Source organism: Sciurus vulgaris, assembly GCF_902686455.1.
Source record: "Sciurus vulgaris genome assembly, chromosome: 3".
NCBI classification, from domain to species: Eukaryota; Metazoa; Chordata; class Mammalia; order Rodentia; family Sciuridae; genus Sciurus; species Sciurus vulgaris.
In genome coordinates, this window is record NC_136463.1 from 126,971,877 (window position 1) to 126,988,901 (window position 17,025).

General features: G+C 39.1%; 1 protein-coding gene across 2 annotated transcripts in view; it reads left to right on the plus strand.

Annotated features, from left to right (window-relative positions):
- Positions 1-17,025, plus strand: part of RAPGEF4 (Rap guanine nucleotide exchange factor 4) — a 290,423-nt gene that overhangs the window by 233,512 nt on the left and 39,886 nt on the right. For both annotated transcript variants that reach the window (XM_079135070.1, XM_079135069.1), the window contains 2 exons: positions 2,281-2,369; positions 7,177-7,268. In XM_079135070.1, the coding sequence (XP_078991196.1) occupies positions 2,281-2,369; positions 7,177-7,268 (181 nt within the window). The remainder of the gene's footprint in view (positions 1-2,280; positions 2,370-7,176; positions 7,269-17,025) is intronic.

The following is a 17,025-nucleotide window of genomic DNA, read 5'->3' on the forward strand; positions in this document are numbered from 1 at the left end:
TAAAGTGAGGTTTTCGTCAAACCAGAGCCACAGATCTGGCCAAAAGCTTCCAGGCCTCGCCCTTCAGAGCTCCCTGCACTATGGAAATGACAGCACCTATCAGCCTTCAGAGGAGCCTAGAAGAGGGGCTGGGGGGCGGGGGGGGCGTCCTTGGGAGCCAAGAAAGATGCTGTGGGATCTCCAGTTGGCCAGGTGGGCAATGCTAGGCCACTTTTTCTCTAGTGAGGTAAAAGGACATCTGAATTGACCCTCAGGCATTTGTTCTTTTTAGCCAGACATAATACTCTTGCTAAGAGATGTCTAAATGAGGAATACTAGACTGTGACCCCCAACCTGCTATCAGAATTAAACTTTAGACAAGTAAACACATTCAAACTGAAAGGGGCAAATAAATAGCAGCAGTGACTCAATGGCAGATTGCTTTCCACATTCAGTTTTCATATTATGTCATGTATTTATACTCTTTTTAAAATAAGAATTATTTTCAAAACCAAGGGGAAAAAAAAAAAACTCTTTGGGGGAAAGTTTTTACATGGAGAATTTCCTGTTCAGAATGAACTCCAGGCAGCTAGAGGTAGTCTCCATGCAAAGCATCTTGCTGTATAGGTAGGAAAGTGCCCTGAAATACATGCTTGTCCTCTGAAGCCAGGCAGACCAGGCTTACGTAAGGGATGACGCGTTTACCACCTCCACAACCTTAGGCTGAATGCCCCGCCAAACCCAGTAATTTTTCCACCTGCAAACCAGAATATTTAACTAGTAGGAGTAAACACGACAACCTTATTCAGTGCCCACCTAGTTGTGTGGGGCACAGTAAATGTTAGGCAAATGGGGAATGCTCTCTCCAACTGTTTCCTGATCAATGGGACCAGATGCTACTTCTCTTGCAGCTCATCTGGTGAGCACTATCAAACTTCACATATTCCATGAACAACTGGGTTGAGCAATGTTCTCCAACTGCAGCAAAAACATTTATAGATATGACCTCCCCTTTGCTCAAGTTCCCCAATCCTCCTCTAGGTTCTAAAGCTAGATTTCCTAAAGATTGAACTCTCCAGCTTCCTTTTGGTCCTGTGCTGCCATTGAGTTGTGGGTGTCTTCCAGGTAGACTGCATTTGTTCCTTACTCCATCTGGGGTTGCTTTTTTCACATGCCCAAAGTTGTATGTTAACACGCCTTGTCTAAAATCCTCTGGCAGAAGCTAAGGCCCTGAGACTTCATACATTGGAGAGATTCTTGGGATCTCAACACAGTTCCACAAAGGTCTCAAATAGGCAAAGAAAAGGTCTTGGTGAGGAGGCAAAGGAAGCAGGACTCTCCCAGAGCTGGGCGTTCCAAACGCAAGAGAATTTCTTTTCATTGTTGCCTTTCTTTCCTGTTGTTTTGCCTTAAGTGAAGGGCCAAGCAGGAAAGCAAAGTCTGAATTTTCCAAGAGGAACATCCATGTCATCTTAACGTTATTTCGCCTACAGTTTTCATTCACTACTTGTCACCATCTGGACTTTGCCTTGAAACATCCCACATTCATAAAAAAAAAAAAAAAAAAAAAATCCTCTTATGTTGACTGGAGAGCACCCTGGATGGCTCTCCTAAAATAAAGACTTAATTCCCCACCAAAAATAATTTGTATATGACATTAAAATAAATTATATAGATTTTCTGTTGTTGATTTATTTCCTTGTCATGGTGCTCCTGGGGTTGGTTTGTTTGTTCATTGGTGTTTAGGGTTTTTTTTTTTCCTCTTGTTTTATTATTAGCTGCATTTCCAAAGCACATACCAGTGTACAGTTGAGAAAGACAGGGCATTCCAGAAATAGGCAGGGGAATCCAGTGTGGGACTGAAATTTTGCTAGGAGTCATCCATATATGGGTAACCTCGTTCACTGTCAATTCCCCTCACCAGTTCCCCTTGCCTGACCTGAGCTGTCCTGGGATTTACATGTTCCTTTTCGTTTCCTTTGGAACAGGCTGAGGTTTCTCTGTTTCCAACCTCCTAGGAGTTTCCAGCCTGCTGGAGCTGCTCTCCAAGAAATTTACCTTAGTTCCATGTAGGCACAGAGGAACCATGTTTCTGATAATCTCTTCAGTTGGTGGTTTTTCTATTGTCTTTCTGTGTGACTTGGGCAGGGTACATGGTCTGTCTTATTGTACCATCCACAAATAAAGTTCATATGGTTCCCTGGGATCTAAAAAAAAAAAAAAAACTTATATAAGTAAAAGCTTTTTTATTAATGATTACCCAATTTTGAAAATTTAATGACATTTTTATTTCTTACCTAGGTATACTGTGATGTCAGGGACACCTGAAAAAATTTTAGAGCATTTTCTAGAAACAATACGCCTCGAGCCAGCTTTAAATGAAGCAACAGGTATGCACGAAGAACCATTTTGTGTGTCCATTAAATCCATGCTAAACATTGTTTTTAAAAAATTTCTGAATTCATTCTTCTTAATATGCATTGCCAAGGCAGTTTTAGGAAGGGGTGATGTGTATTAATATTTGGAGAGCATTCCTATGTGACACAGACAGAGTGCCTGACTATCCTCGCAGATGACTCAGCTTCATTCATACACATTAGGAGTAGCTTTCCACACACATTTCTTATGTTATCATCCAATTCCTCCTTCCAACAATACCTATTAAGTTATAGTGTAAGACTTCCCTACCTCCATAAAGCATCTGGAGCAGCCCATGTAAAGGACAGCCTTGCTCCAATTGAGGATCAACAGTTCTCTCTGGTTGTGGATTCCTGCTCCAGAGTCGAAGTGAGTGCCCTTGTACTGATTTACTGTGGTTGCCATTATAAAGTACCACAAACCAGGGAGCTCAAAGGCTAGCATCTGATTGTCTCATAGTTCTAGAGTCCAAGATGAAAGTGATAGCGTTGATTTTCTTCTGGGGGCCATGTTGGAGAATCTGTCCCATGCTTCTTGTCCTAGCTCCTAGGGGCTGTCTGATAATCTTTGGCACTCTCTGGCTTGAGGATCATCACCCTGATCTCTGCCTTCATGCTGACAGGCATTCTCCTTGTGACTCTACATAGTGTGCCCTCTGTGCATGCTTGCATCTGTGTCCAAATACTCCTATCCCCTTTTCATAAGGACACCAGTCATATTCACTTAAGACCATGCTAATGACCTCACATTGACTTGACCATATCTGCAAAGACCCTATTTCCAAATAAGGTCACATTCTGAGGTACTGGGGCTTAGTACTAAAACATATCTTTTGGGGAGAATAAAATTGAATACATAGCACCTCCTTACAGTGAATCAGTCTTGTTACCTACAACATAAAATTAAGGGTGAAAAAGACTGGTATAATCTCATAAGTGGAGTAAGTGTTCAGAGTTACATTATTTCTTCTTTAAGTTCCATCTTGTGAATGACTTTGGAACAGATAACATTCTTTTTTTCTTTTTTTTTTTTTTGCACTGGGCATTGAACCTAGGGCCTCGTGCATGCTAGGCAAGAGCCCTACCACTGAGTTGCATTTGCCCTGACATTCAACTTAAAAAAAAAAAAAAAAAACTTATGCTGCCAGCCTGTGTCTCAGAATAATGCCATGGGTTATTTTTAAGCACATTAAGTTCCATAGAAGAACATTTCTCTCTAAAAGAAGTTCAAAGCTTTATCTAAAAAACTTAGTTCAAAATCCATTTCTATAATTGATCTTCACAACAATCCTAAAAGTATTTTGCCACTGACTTATTATTTCATCTCCTGTTTCCACTTTCTCATTTTATAAATTGATTATCTGAGATTTTTTTTTTTTTTTTTTTGTACAATGCATGAATTGGGAAGATAGATATAAAAGCCAGGATCCCTGGCTCCAGGCTTCTTCTGTTGTTGAGTGTCTTGTTGGGTAGGCACTAAGTTGGTGGCCTTGGGTGAGACCCAAGGATTACCTTCTTCCCTCAGAAAGCCTAAAATCACTGGAGGACATGAAGAAATGTGCACAGCACTCATATATGAGGTGGAGTGTGGTCAGGACCTCGGGGGAAATTGTCATTGAAAATATAACTTTGAAATAGCACTGGAGAAAGACTGGTTACCAATAACTAGAGGTATAATAAAGGCTTCCAGGACTGATATAGAAAGGAAAGAGGTAGCAGTCTGATATGTGCTGTGCTCTATCATTACATAAATGAGAAAAGAAAGTGAGTGTTGACCCAAAAGGAAGGTTCTGGAACATTTGAGACTATGACATCTAAGGAAGTGTTTTTACTACCCATAAAGAGCAAATACAACTCTTCCTCCATAAGAAGTAGGGACTGGATTTTTAAAAAAATTTAGGACGTGGAAATCAGTGTGTCCTGTGGCTGGCATATGGAATATGACTCCTGATACTTCCTTTTTTATTTATTTATTTTTACTCTTTTGGTACCATGGATTGAACCCAGGGGCACTTAACCACTGAGCCATATCCCCAGCCCTTTTTATTTTTTATCTGAGACAATGTGAAAAATAGAGGGTCTCACTAAGTTGCTTAGGGCCTTGCTAAGTTGCTGAGGCTGACTTTAAACTTGCCATCCTCCTGCCTCAGCCTCCTAAGCTGCTGGCATGTGCTACCACACCAGGCCTAACACTACCATTTTTGGTGTTAGAGACTAGGCTAACAAACATCATAATTTAATGTTGAACTTCATTTTCTGCAATTTTTCTAATTTTTTTCTTATAAGTAATGTTGATAGTTTGGAGATAAAGAAAATCAGTATCTTTCTCATAAATGAAAGATATGAATGTACCCTACTACTCTCCTGGGCACTAAAAATAACCCTAGCACAGGTATAGGAAACATGGATATAATGGAGGTCAAGACCTTTGGCATTCTATTAGTCAGGGTTCTCTAAAGGAACAGAATCAACAGAAAGTATGATTATAAAAAGGGAATTTATTAGATCAACTTATACGACCAGAAGCTGGATAGTCCACAATGACTGTCTGCAGGCTGGAGAGCTGAAAGAGCCAGCAGCTGAGCAGTCCAAGAGACAGAAGCCCCAGAACAAGAGGGATCAACAGTGCTATCCTAGTCTAAGATCAAGGCTTCTGAAAACTCCCTGGAGAATCAATGACAGAGTTCACTTTGGAAGAGTGAAGAAATGAGAGTCCGACATCCTCAGACGATTGAAGCAGCTATCAAGAACCCGTTCAAGAAGAGTTGAGCTTGCATCTGCATCTGCTTCCTTGTTCTTCCAACTTTTATTCCATCCAAGCCACCATCCTATTGGGTGGTGCTGTCCATGCTTAGGGAAGGTCTCCATTTCCGTTCACTATCCCACATTCCGATCATTCCTAGACACTCCCTCAGTGACACACCCAGAAGCCTCTTAATCATCAGTATCTCTTAATTCAATCAAGTTGACAATTCAAATTAACCATTACAGGCATTTATGAATTTCCAATACAAGGAGAAATGTTAGTTACAGTGAAACTTGTTTTCATCATAGAAATAGAAACTGCTGAATATAACTGTGCATTCTTTCAATTTACTAAAGCTTTCTACCTAAGACCTATTAGTTCCCTAGACTTTGGGCTTCTATGAGTGAGCAGGGAATCATTTTCAAGTAGGAAATGCTTGTTTTAAATAAGTTCTCAAGAGCTAATGTACGTGAGTAAAGAATAAGAAAGCCGTATTGAAATGTGAGTTTTGGGTGATTGGCCATGTTAAGTGACCACTCCTCTGCATATATATGTATCCTCAGCCTTGGAACCCAAGTCAAATCTCTACATTAGCAAAAATTATACTATGGTAGGGCTGGGAATGTACTTCAGGGGTAGAGCACCTGCCTGCCATGTGAAAGGCCCTGGGTTTAGCACCAACACCACAAAAATAAAGGAAGGAAGGAAGGAAATTAAAAAAAAATTTAACTACTATAGAACAAAGGCCTTCTGAATGGCATAAAAGCAAACATTATTCCACCTACTTCAAAGAGTATATAAAACATATGAAAGTGACTCTAGATATTAGGCAAGCAACATCTTTTTTAATTGAAAAAATAAGTTCCATTCAGATTCTATCTGGCACCTTCTTACTTGTTCTCTGTCTGGCTCAGTATTGTGGGCCTGGAATGACTGGGCACACTGAGTGATGACAACTGGGGATCACAACAGATTTAAACGAGTATAATGGTTAAACCTTTAGCTGCTGATTCAAACTTTGGTGTGGTGATAAAAGTTCATTAAAGACATGGGCATTGGAAATCTAATTTATAGAGGTAAATGTGCATATTTCTCACCATCTTCTACTGGAAAGATTTCACAAGTCTCAGCTAGTATAGTTCTTTTTTTTTTTTTTTATTTAATTGAAAATTCCCTTGGCATCTGGAGTTCCAGGTTTCAATAGACCTATTCCTGGGAACTTCAGATTGGTGAACCTGTCACTTCCAATCCAGGCTGGCTAGATGGTGTTATCTTTGCAATAAAGAGTCAGCGATGAGGCAAATGAAGCTTATCTTTGGGATGTGCTTTACGTCCCTTGCCAACCCCCTCCTTACCTGCCTGCAAATGCTTCAAACCTGGCCCAATCACTCCTCCCATCTACTAGATAGATTTTGTTTCCCTCTAGTACTACCCTCAGGCTTTATCTCATCTCTTTTTTGCTGTGTTTCCCCCACCTCACCAATTCTCTGCTTTGACCACCTCTTTTTTAAAATGATTTTATCAGTCTCTTGCCTTTCATTTCTCCTTCTGGAAATAGGAGATTAAAAAAAGATTTTTAAAAATGATATTGAAAATAAATGGTGTAATATAGACTAAAACAAAACAAAACAAAAAGAATGATGTGTAAATTCTGCATATGTACTATTCATGTGTGACTTTTTAATTATATATTTTAAAAGTTGAGGTTGGGGTTGTAGCTCAGTTGTAGAGTGCTTGCTTAGTATGCACAAGGCCCTGGGTCCAACCCCCTGAAAAAAAAAAAAAATTATTTGTGGCCAAGGTGACTAGTGCTATTAGTACAAGACTATCTCTTTTTAAAATATTACCTCTTTGTCCAGTATCCCAAGAAATTAGATTTTGGTCTCAAGCTCTGTCAACATCATTATTTTCACATAAAATGCTTCGATGTATAGTAAAACTGTACTCATACAATGGCCAAGAACAAATGAACACTTTACTTTCCTAAAGATTTTCACAAGAACCTAATTTTTTTTTTAACTTTTCTCCCTCCAGATTCTGTTTTAAATGACTTCGTTATGATGCACTGTGTTTTTATGCCAAATACCCAGCTTTGCCCTGCGCTGGTGGCCCAATATCCTTTTGTTGTGGTAAGTCTCTGTTCCCTTGAAGACACTCTACATGTATATGACCTCTGTGTGATTTTGCCCTCTGAAGGTAAGACATGGCCCAGTCAGGGTTCTCCTTTCCATTCTTGTGAAACACTGATATGTCAACATTTTCCCCTGTGCCAACTTTAGCTCTCCCTAGCAGAGGTTTGCCTTGGCATGTTTCAGGATTTCCAACTTATTACCTGGGTAGAAAATTGTGAAACAGCTTACCTGAGACTGCATAACTTATAAAGAAAGGAAGTTTAACTCATGTTTCTGGAGCCTGGAAGTCCCAGATTGGGCAGCTGTCCAATGAGTTTGTTGGTTGCTATGTTGCAGTACAAGAACCTCGCACTATATCAAGCTCATATGGGAGAGACAAAATATAGAGGCACTTTATAACAGCTGGCTGTTGCAGTGATTAATCCAATTTGGAGAGAACAAGAACTCTCATGCCTATGAGAATTAACCCAGTCCCATAGAGAACAGCAATAATCCATTCATGAGGGGGGTACCCCCTTGACCTAATCACATCTTGAAAGTTCCACCACCTCAACACCCTTACTATGGGAATAAAGTTTCAACATGAGTTTCAGAGGGGACATACCATATTCAAGCCATAGCATTTGGGAAAGTGATGCTGACAAGAAATATGCATGCTTAGGAGGAAGGCTGGAGAAGTTAAGAAGTAGAATCTGGGAGTGCTGTTAGGGATAATTCCCTCACCTTGAAGACGACTGTGCCTCTGACAGGCTGCCTGAAGGGTTGAACTGCCATCTGCCATGTTCTTCCTTTAGGCTGTGGTATTAACCAGTTTGCCAACCTGCTGAGATAAATGTAAGTCACGCTTATGAGGTAACTCTTCTTTCCCATTCCTCCTAATATGGCCCATCTTCTCCAGAGACTGACATTTGTTTCTTTGTTGGTATTTTTATTAGCACATTGACTTAAAGACAAAACTTGAAGTCCTAGGGGAAATTCCTCTAGACAACTTGAAGTCTGAGTCTGGAGGCAGGTTTTCAGTAGAGTTTTGAATTGATCAATTGATGTCTGCTCAGGCTTAGAGCAAGCATTTGGAAAATGTAAGTTGAAAAAATAAGTGAATATTATGACCTAGTTTCACCCTCAATTTTGGGAACATTATGAAAGTATATTTTGCTGCTTTATTTTTAAAGCAACAAAAATTTAGATCCTGCTGGGCATGGTGGTACACACCTGTAATCCCAGCAGCTCGGGAGGCTGAGGCAGGAGGATCAAGAGTTCAAACCAGCCTCAGCAAAAGTGAGGTGCCAGGCAATTCAGTGAGACCCTGTCTCTAAACAAAATATAAAATAAGGCTGGGGATGTGGTTCAGTGGCCAAATGCCCCTGAGTTCAATCGCTGCTACAGCCCCCACCCCCCCAAAAAAGTTCAGATCTCAGAACACTCTGGCCTTTTTGAGTAGTTAAACGCATTGAAGGAGAGGGTCTCTTTTTCTTCCATTTTTGAGCAATCCAATCAATGTTGGCATGTTTTTTCTTTCACAGAATTATAATTGCCCTACCTGATTCTCATTTTCTTACCCATAATTCTCTTTGAAGTCAACAGAATGTATGAGGATGGGAAATTTGAATTGAATGTGCTACTTAGAGGGATCTGTGAGAGTGAGATTCGGGTGTTTATTTGCCTGGAAACTATCTTTCCAAGTAATGACAGCTTAATGAGACTTACCTATATTATATATTCTTTCTGGCTCATATTCAATTTTTCTCAAGTAAAATTAACACATTCAGGATCTCTCTGCTTTCTTAACTCCATACATGGTAGTCATTATTAGACCTTTGAGATTTGTTGAAAGGAACAATAAAAACCCCTACTGAGTTCAGACATTTTGTTCAGTGGTCGGCATGTTGATAACCCTAGGGCAGACTAAACCAAAACAAGGGATCGAGCAGGCCCAGTCCTATCACCTCTACAACTCAAAGCCCCAGACACTAAACTTCTATTTTTTTACAAATTCTCATGTCTCTGTTTATTGACTTTTTTCCTTCAAGAGGTGACTGAGAACATTCAGATCATTAACTTCTGTTTTGAAGATAGCAGCTCCTGGGGGGAAGGTCCATGACACACCCTTCCAAATAAGGAAAAGTATGAATAATGCTATTGATGAAGAGGAGGGCAAGACAAGAAAGTGAACAATAGCATCAATCACAAGAGACCAATTCTCTTCTCGGTAGACTGAGGGGATCGAGGATGACCTGATACAATCTACACTACCTGGTGCCCTCAGCTCACCCCTTCACACCTGGCCCTGGGAGAACTTCAATTCTCTTCATCACTTTATTCTGAATCAGCTCCCCTGTGTGTCAGGCACCATCCTAAGAGCACTGACCTATATTATATATACCACTTTACCTCACAGGATCCTGCTGGGTTGATATTAGTTTTATTTTATAAATGTGGATCATGAACCGCCCCCCCCCCAATAGAGTAGCATGCCCAAGGCAAGTGACAGCATCTTCCAAATCAGGAGTCCAAGCCTGAAGTTTATCATTTTTTCCTTTTTATAACTTACTTCTTTAAAAACTTATTAAATTTTGAATAATTATGTTACCTTCAATTAGAATTGAAGAGCACTTCTTGACAGTATATCACATGACACATGTTGATCTATGTTTCAGTTAGCTAAAACCAAAGTAGATGTACTTTGTTACGATAAAATGCCTGGTAAGACTTCTATCAACCCCCCAAATTCTCAGTGTTTTTTCTGAATATATTCCTACAAAAATGTGCATTTAAGTTTCAGTGATTTCCCAATGTGCAAGAGTCTTAGGGAACCTGCTTTGCATATTCATTTGCCCGACAAACCTAGGAATGTCACAAAAGACCAGTGAAGAGGTCTACTGGCAGGTCAGTCCTGTGGGGAGAACTGAGAGGGAGGCTTTGGGTCTAGGGACTAGTCCAACCAGTACCGTCCAGTAGAACATTTTGCAGTAATGGAAATGTTTTATATCTATGCTAGCCCAGTAGACACTAGCCTTAAATTGGTACTGAGAGGAACTGAATTTTTATTTCACTTCCATTAATTTTAATTTAAATATCAGGCTGGTGGCTACCATGTTAGACAGCACAAGTCTAGTCCTTAGATACTAGAAACAAGAGGCTCAAACAAGAGTTACTCTTCTGTAATGGCTGGGGAGGGCGTCCCAAGAGGCCACGAACTCATCCTGCTACACGTGGGCAGAGGGAAGGGCTTTGTCCCCAAATTTATGGATGTGAAAGTGCTTTTGTGTTACACCAGAGACTCAGTTTTCAGTCCCCTTTCCCATCAGGGAGGTGGTATGTGGGCTTCTTATACATTCTGTTTTTCTAGTCATAAATAATATGAGTCAACTGTGACAGACCTGGGGAAAGAAACCTGGGAGGCAGGAACTAAAAAGGGTGCTGTTGGGGCAAATCTACTGCAACTCCCCCTGGGCCCTTAACTCATTCCCACCTCCTCGGGAAGGTGAGTCTGGTTGATCCAGCTTTGGTTACTGCTGACATCTTGGTCAAGTGAAAGCAAAGTACTTAACTACACACTTCCACGGAAACTGCTAGAAAAAAAAGAAGTGGAGAGACTGAGGATGAGGAGGCAAAAACAGCATATATACATGAACTGCTTAGCAATAACCCCCAAGCAGCCGAGATGTAGAATGCAATATTGGACAAGTGGATTAACCCCCATGTTCTCAACGTGGAACGCAGGGACAGTGAAACCCTTAACCATGTTCCATGAATCAGTTGCTTTAGCTGAGTGTTTTTCAAGTACTTAACATTTCTGGCTTTTCATAGCAGCCCTATGAAGAAGCCAGTATTTTTCACTGTGCTTTTTCCAAATCAATAAACTAGGATAATGAAAAATTATGATTTGCTCAGAGAAGGTAATTATTAGTACAGAAAAGATCTGAGCCCTGAGCCACTGACACCTATTTCTGTCCTTAATCCACATTGTGTGACTCTTCCAATTTTGCTTTTAGCATGGAAAAGGATGGTAGAACTCTATTTAACATTAATATATCAGGCTTTTTATGTGCTAATGAGAGAGACTCTATTCATTAGATACAGTTTGGACATGATTTGACCTGATGAATACAAGTGCTTTATAATGAGTTTTTAAATCATATTTGTTCAATTTCTATACTTTTCATCTCTAGTTCTTTAATCTTTTCAAAATCTGCATTTTTGAATTCAATTCATTTTTCCTTTAGTCTTAAAAAGAAAATTAAAACCCTGTCACCTATCAGGTATAACTATGGCTGACATTTTGGTGTGTTTCCTTCTAGTCTTTTTTCTATACACATAGACATACTTTTAAATATGAGAATGGGATCTTACTGTAAATAATTTTGTATGATTTTTCATTAAACAATATTTTGTGAATATTTTCCTATACCATTAAATATTCTATTTATTTCATAAATATAAATGACATTATCATCCTTAATGATAAGAAATTCTCATTTCAAAAAATTTAAAGGACTACAAAAAGAAAAGACAGCAAGTTCACCAGGCATTTCACTACTGTTAATAATTCCACAAAAAACATTCTGGAATGTTTTGGCTGGGGTGATTATTGCCAAATTTCTCTCTTATTGTCTTAATTTTCTGCTTTATGATTAATCTCTGCCATATTCTTGTTTGCACATCTATAGGCTGACCTTTAATTCAAATGATCACAACTAAATTAATATTATTTTTAATTTTAATAACTATCTGCTACATTCTGAGTATATACACATCACTTTATCTTTCCAACACCTGTTCCTCAAGTGTGACGACAAAAGGACTGGTATGTTATGTATTTCATTTGACATACAAGAGAAGTCAAGGCAATGGAGGCCAAATAACTACCTAAAAGCCTATATATACTGGCAGGTGTTGAGAGGAAGTTCATGTAGCACTGATATAATTAGTCTGTAGTGGATATTGTGGTTGACTTCCCAACATGTATGCCATGTCTATCCACTCATAGTAATTGACTACCCTTGACAGTGTTGCTTCTCAAATTGCAGGCCCAAGCTAGACTGGTGCAGTGGAATTCCAGGAGAGGATTCCTAGACTTCTAGGTGAAAACATTTTCAATATTTAAGGCAGAGAAGTAGAAGCCTATGATCCAAATTGCCTCCAACAGCTATCCTGCCACGTGAGGGAAACAAACCTTAGGATAAGCTGAAATGAGCAGAGAGTCATCAAAAAAATAGGGTCTATGATGACATCATCAGCATTTGGATCAGTTCCAAAATTTACCCTGTCAAGATGCTTTTTTCTTATGTCAGTGAATACAGTCTTTGTTGTAAATGGACAGACTCTTAAGTGATAAATGACTTGTCTATAAACTTACAAAACACAGTAATAATTTGGTTAAATATTTTCTAATTAGCAATCTAATTTTCTTTAGCTTAGTATTCAACATATATTTTATGCTTTTGGCATGGAAATTATTTATTTAGTTTCCTAAATTAAAAAGAAAAAATTAGAATATAGACTTGCCCATAGGTTTTGCTAAAACAGCCTTTTATATATATTCGTCCTTAGAAACAAATACAACGGCTTCCCTTTCTGAAAAAGCAGGTTCTCCCTATCACTTACAACTCTGTGAAACTGACTTGAAAATATTGTTTTTGTATGTTGACTTGGGTTCTCAAAGAGGACTATGTATCAAAATAAGCTTTTCTTGTAGTTGAAAGATTTACAAAGCAGCATCGGACTTGTATTTATTAGACAAAGCCAACTTTTTAGGGACATTCTTTAGATTTCTAAGAAAATAAATTTCAGCTTAAATTTGATTGAAGCTGGACTGGGGATATAGCTCAGTTGGTAGAGTGTTTGCCTCGCAAGCACAAAGCCCTGGGTTCAAATCCCCAGCACCGCAAAAAAAAAAAAATAAAAATTTTTTTTGGTTGAAGCCAAATTTGACCTTTGTAGTCCCAGTTTGATTCTGAGTGGTTACTTCTACAGGTCTGCAATTTGAGAGCTTATTTCCAGTAAGGAAATGATATGATATGTTCCTTGGAAGAAGATGACCTTCTCATCAGATGTGCAGCAAAGTATTTCATTTACATTTCCTTGACCTCATAGCAACACTGTGAGGTGTTGCACACTCTTAATTCTGTTTTTTACAATAAGAAGAGCAAAACTGAGCAGCTCAGTAATTTGCCCCTAGTGACACAACTTATAAATGTTGGAAAAAGATTTGAACCCAGGCCAAGTGTATTGCATGAAACCAAGTACAAGCTCCTGGTTTGAGATTTTAAAAGAGAGTACCAAGAGCAAGAAACTTGTAAAATCAGAGAATTCTAAAAATCAATGGGAAAAAAATATTCTGAGCAAGAAAATGAGAGACATGTAAAGAAATTGACAGCACAGAAGGGATTCTGTGAGTTCAGAGTTAACAGGTGCACACATACACAGGAGCAGCCTGTGTTGGTACAAAGCGTCACAGAGTTAAACCCAGAACGGCCAAGTCTTAGAAAAATTCTAAAACCGTCATTGGAAATATTTTCAGAGATTTCCAGAAGGGGGTCAGTAATAACACCAATAACCAAGGTTTACTGAGCAGTTCGTGTGCTGCAGAAGCAGCCTATGTATCTCATTTCATCCTTAACCATGTTCTTGGGACACTGACTGGGGAGGAAGCCTAGACTCTGTGGACTTAGCAAGGATCACACCTTTCAAGTGGAGAAGCAGAATTTGAACTTGCATTCAGAGTAGGAGTAGACTCAGGCAACACGAAGTAAAGGGCAAAAGGCCCCATGTTATGGTGGGAAAGCAAAAGCTCTAAAGTCAGAAGATCATGTTTAAGATCTGTATCTTACAAGCTATGTTACTTGGCAATTATCCCCAAACTCCGTGAGCCCCTTCTGTGTAATAGGGGTAATTAGACTTGCCCTTCCCACTCACCAGCTTGTTGCACAGATCAAATGAGGCTGTGTGTGTGAAAGTACATTATAAACTTTGAAGTCCCACGTAAATATTGCCATGACTATTGTATACCATCATGAGAGGAATAGGGCACAATACAGAGTAGACAAAAGCTTTGTCTTGTCAGTGGGCAGATGACCCCCAAAGTTTGTTTTCAGCTGCAAGCAGAGATCTTGTATGCAAAGCAGGGCTTTCCAAAACAACAACATTGAAGAATATCAGTTTGAATGTTGATAAGTGTTTTATAAATAGCTGCATAATTAGCATGTACTTACTGCAAAAAGTATACATAATATTTTATTCCCTGTTGTAGGCTGTAATGAATCTGCTGCCTCTACATCCTAGGAGGTTTTCACTTACTTTCCCTGTGATAATTTTAATACATGGAACCATTATTAGCTGAATTAAGAATAAGTAAATGAGCAGTTAAAAAAAAATACAGAAAAATTACAGGTGCCTGTGGTGAGTAAGATAATAACTAGGTAAAAATATATGAAATAATTACAGTGTTTGAACGGCAGAACCGGCATGAGGAAAATGACTCAATGGAATATTAAGCCTGCCGTTGCAGGGTAGAAAGACTGTAGCCTGCACCATGGCCTTTACTCTGTTCTCAGCCCTGATACGGCACTGCACACGGATCCGATCTGGCCTCAGCTGAAGGAGCTGGTCCAGTTCAATGAAGACCATCACTCTGAATGCTTGTCCTGTAGACGACATAGTTAGTGAACAGAGTCTGTATGAAAGATGTACCACATGCTTTGGTATTTGCATAGACTTACTGTTTCTGATGACATTGAATTTTTTTCTGAGCATATTTAGGACAAATCTGTGATCTGTATTTGACAATTTGACAAAATAAAATTTCAGGCAATTTCGATAGAGGTATTAAGGAGCTATGACATTTTTGAAGTTTTTTTTTTTTTTTAATCTTCTATATCTTTTAGAAGCCTAGGGAGACTGCCATGGGGTAAATAGAAGTTCCAGCACCTCTCTGTAACCATTTCAGGCAGAATCAATTACATACAAAGTCTTCTCCATGTCCCTTAAGAAACTGATCTAAGAGATAATTCAGGGGAAAAAAATGTATGTGGCCTGCGGAGGGGCAGAAGCTTGGAGCATATGCTGGGATCCAGCTCTAAAGACAGTGTCACCCCACCTCGGTTTAGTAAATGAACATCTGTGAGGAGAAAGGCAAGGCTGTGCAATAAATCTGTTCTTTCTTTTATTTCCCCAGAGGCAAAATGCTTAACTTTCATGAGAAAATAGAGAAAAGCCCTCCTGGTCTTTCTGACTTTGGTCAGTCTTACCTCCCAGAAGACTGTAGGAGGACAGGGCCACTCAGCTCTTGCTTAGATATTCCACAGAATCAGCGCTAGGAAAGTTGAACTTCAGAAAAGGAAAGGGAGGAATGAAGAAGGAAAAGAAGAAGGGACAGATGAAGAGAGGAAATGTCTTGGGATTTTTGCTTCCCAAATGCAATTATTCTTAGTAATTTCATGAAGCCAGTCAGTAACCTCTAGGCACTATGGCCACTGTATGGAATTTGTAAACCCTGCTGTGTGCTCACTGGCAACCTTAGGCAGATATCCTCTCAATGAACCTCGGTTTCCTCATCTGTAAATATTTCCTCTTCGGGTTTGTGATCATTTGAGCATCTTGAAGGTATTTTGTGAACCATAAAGATCTACACACATTAGAAGCATTATCATATTAATCCATCCAGACTTCATCTTTACATTCTGTCTTTTATTGTGGACAATAGATTTCTACATCAGAAGACAAGAATCTTTGTCCTGACCCACAGATACAATTGCAGGTTTAATTACCCTGTCCTGTGACCCTAGAGATTAGCCACAGATGTGCTACTGAAGTATTTGCATTGCTTCCTTAAGTCCAAGACAAGAAAACCTAGAAAAAGATAACTCTGGAAAATAAGGATTATATTCACTTGATGCTAATTTGATGTTTCAAACCATTTCAGTCTCATAAAACTTGGAAACATTTTCTCCCACCCTCCTCCATCCCTTCCCCCCCACCCCTCTCTCTCTTTCTCTCTCTGACACACACATACAAGACATCATCAGTGTAAAATTTCAGGTAGGTCAGAGCTGTGCCAATTATATCACTAGCACCCAGCACTATGTCTTACTCAAAGTAGTCTCTTAATTATTAATTGGTAAATCAATTTGAATGATTTCTTTGCCCAAGTACATTTAAAGCATTTGGGCATATTTTCTTTGAAAAGTGTATTAATTTATTTGAAAATACATTTACCTCGCAAAAACCACACCAACATGTTAATTGTCCTGTCTAGAGGTTATTCTCCTAAATTTAGACTAAGGTTCCAACTCTAAATACCAGTTCAGTGAAAACTTCCATTTCTTCTATATGCTACTACCATCTTTGAGTGATTCATGGATAATGAAATATTTTTAAGAACCTAGTTTGCAAAGTAACTTAAGACACAGTGAGACTGTCTTTTAAAAATGATATGATCAAAAGTTATATTTGTATATTTTTTGTAGTACAAGGTCATCAGAAAGATATCTTTCATAGACATTATCATTTAGATCTGGAAAAGAGGATAGAAGGAAAAAACCCAACCTGAGGGATCAGGGTGAGGAACATGAATGTGACCCACAGTGGCATCAGGGTATTCGCGAAAACTGGCTTAGGAGAGAACTCAAGTGAACTTGGCCTAGTACAGTCTTTAAAATGTTCTGTTTAGAATTCAGAATCTTCACTGCCTCATACTTAATGAGGTTGGCCCCTGCCTGCTTCTTAACCATTCCTACTTTCTCCTGTGGAC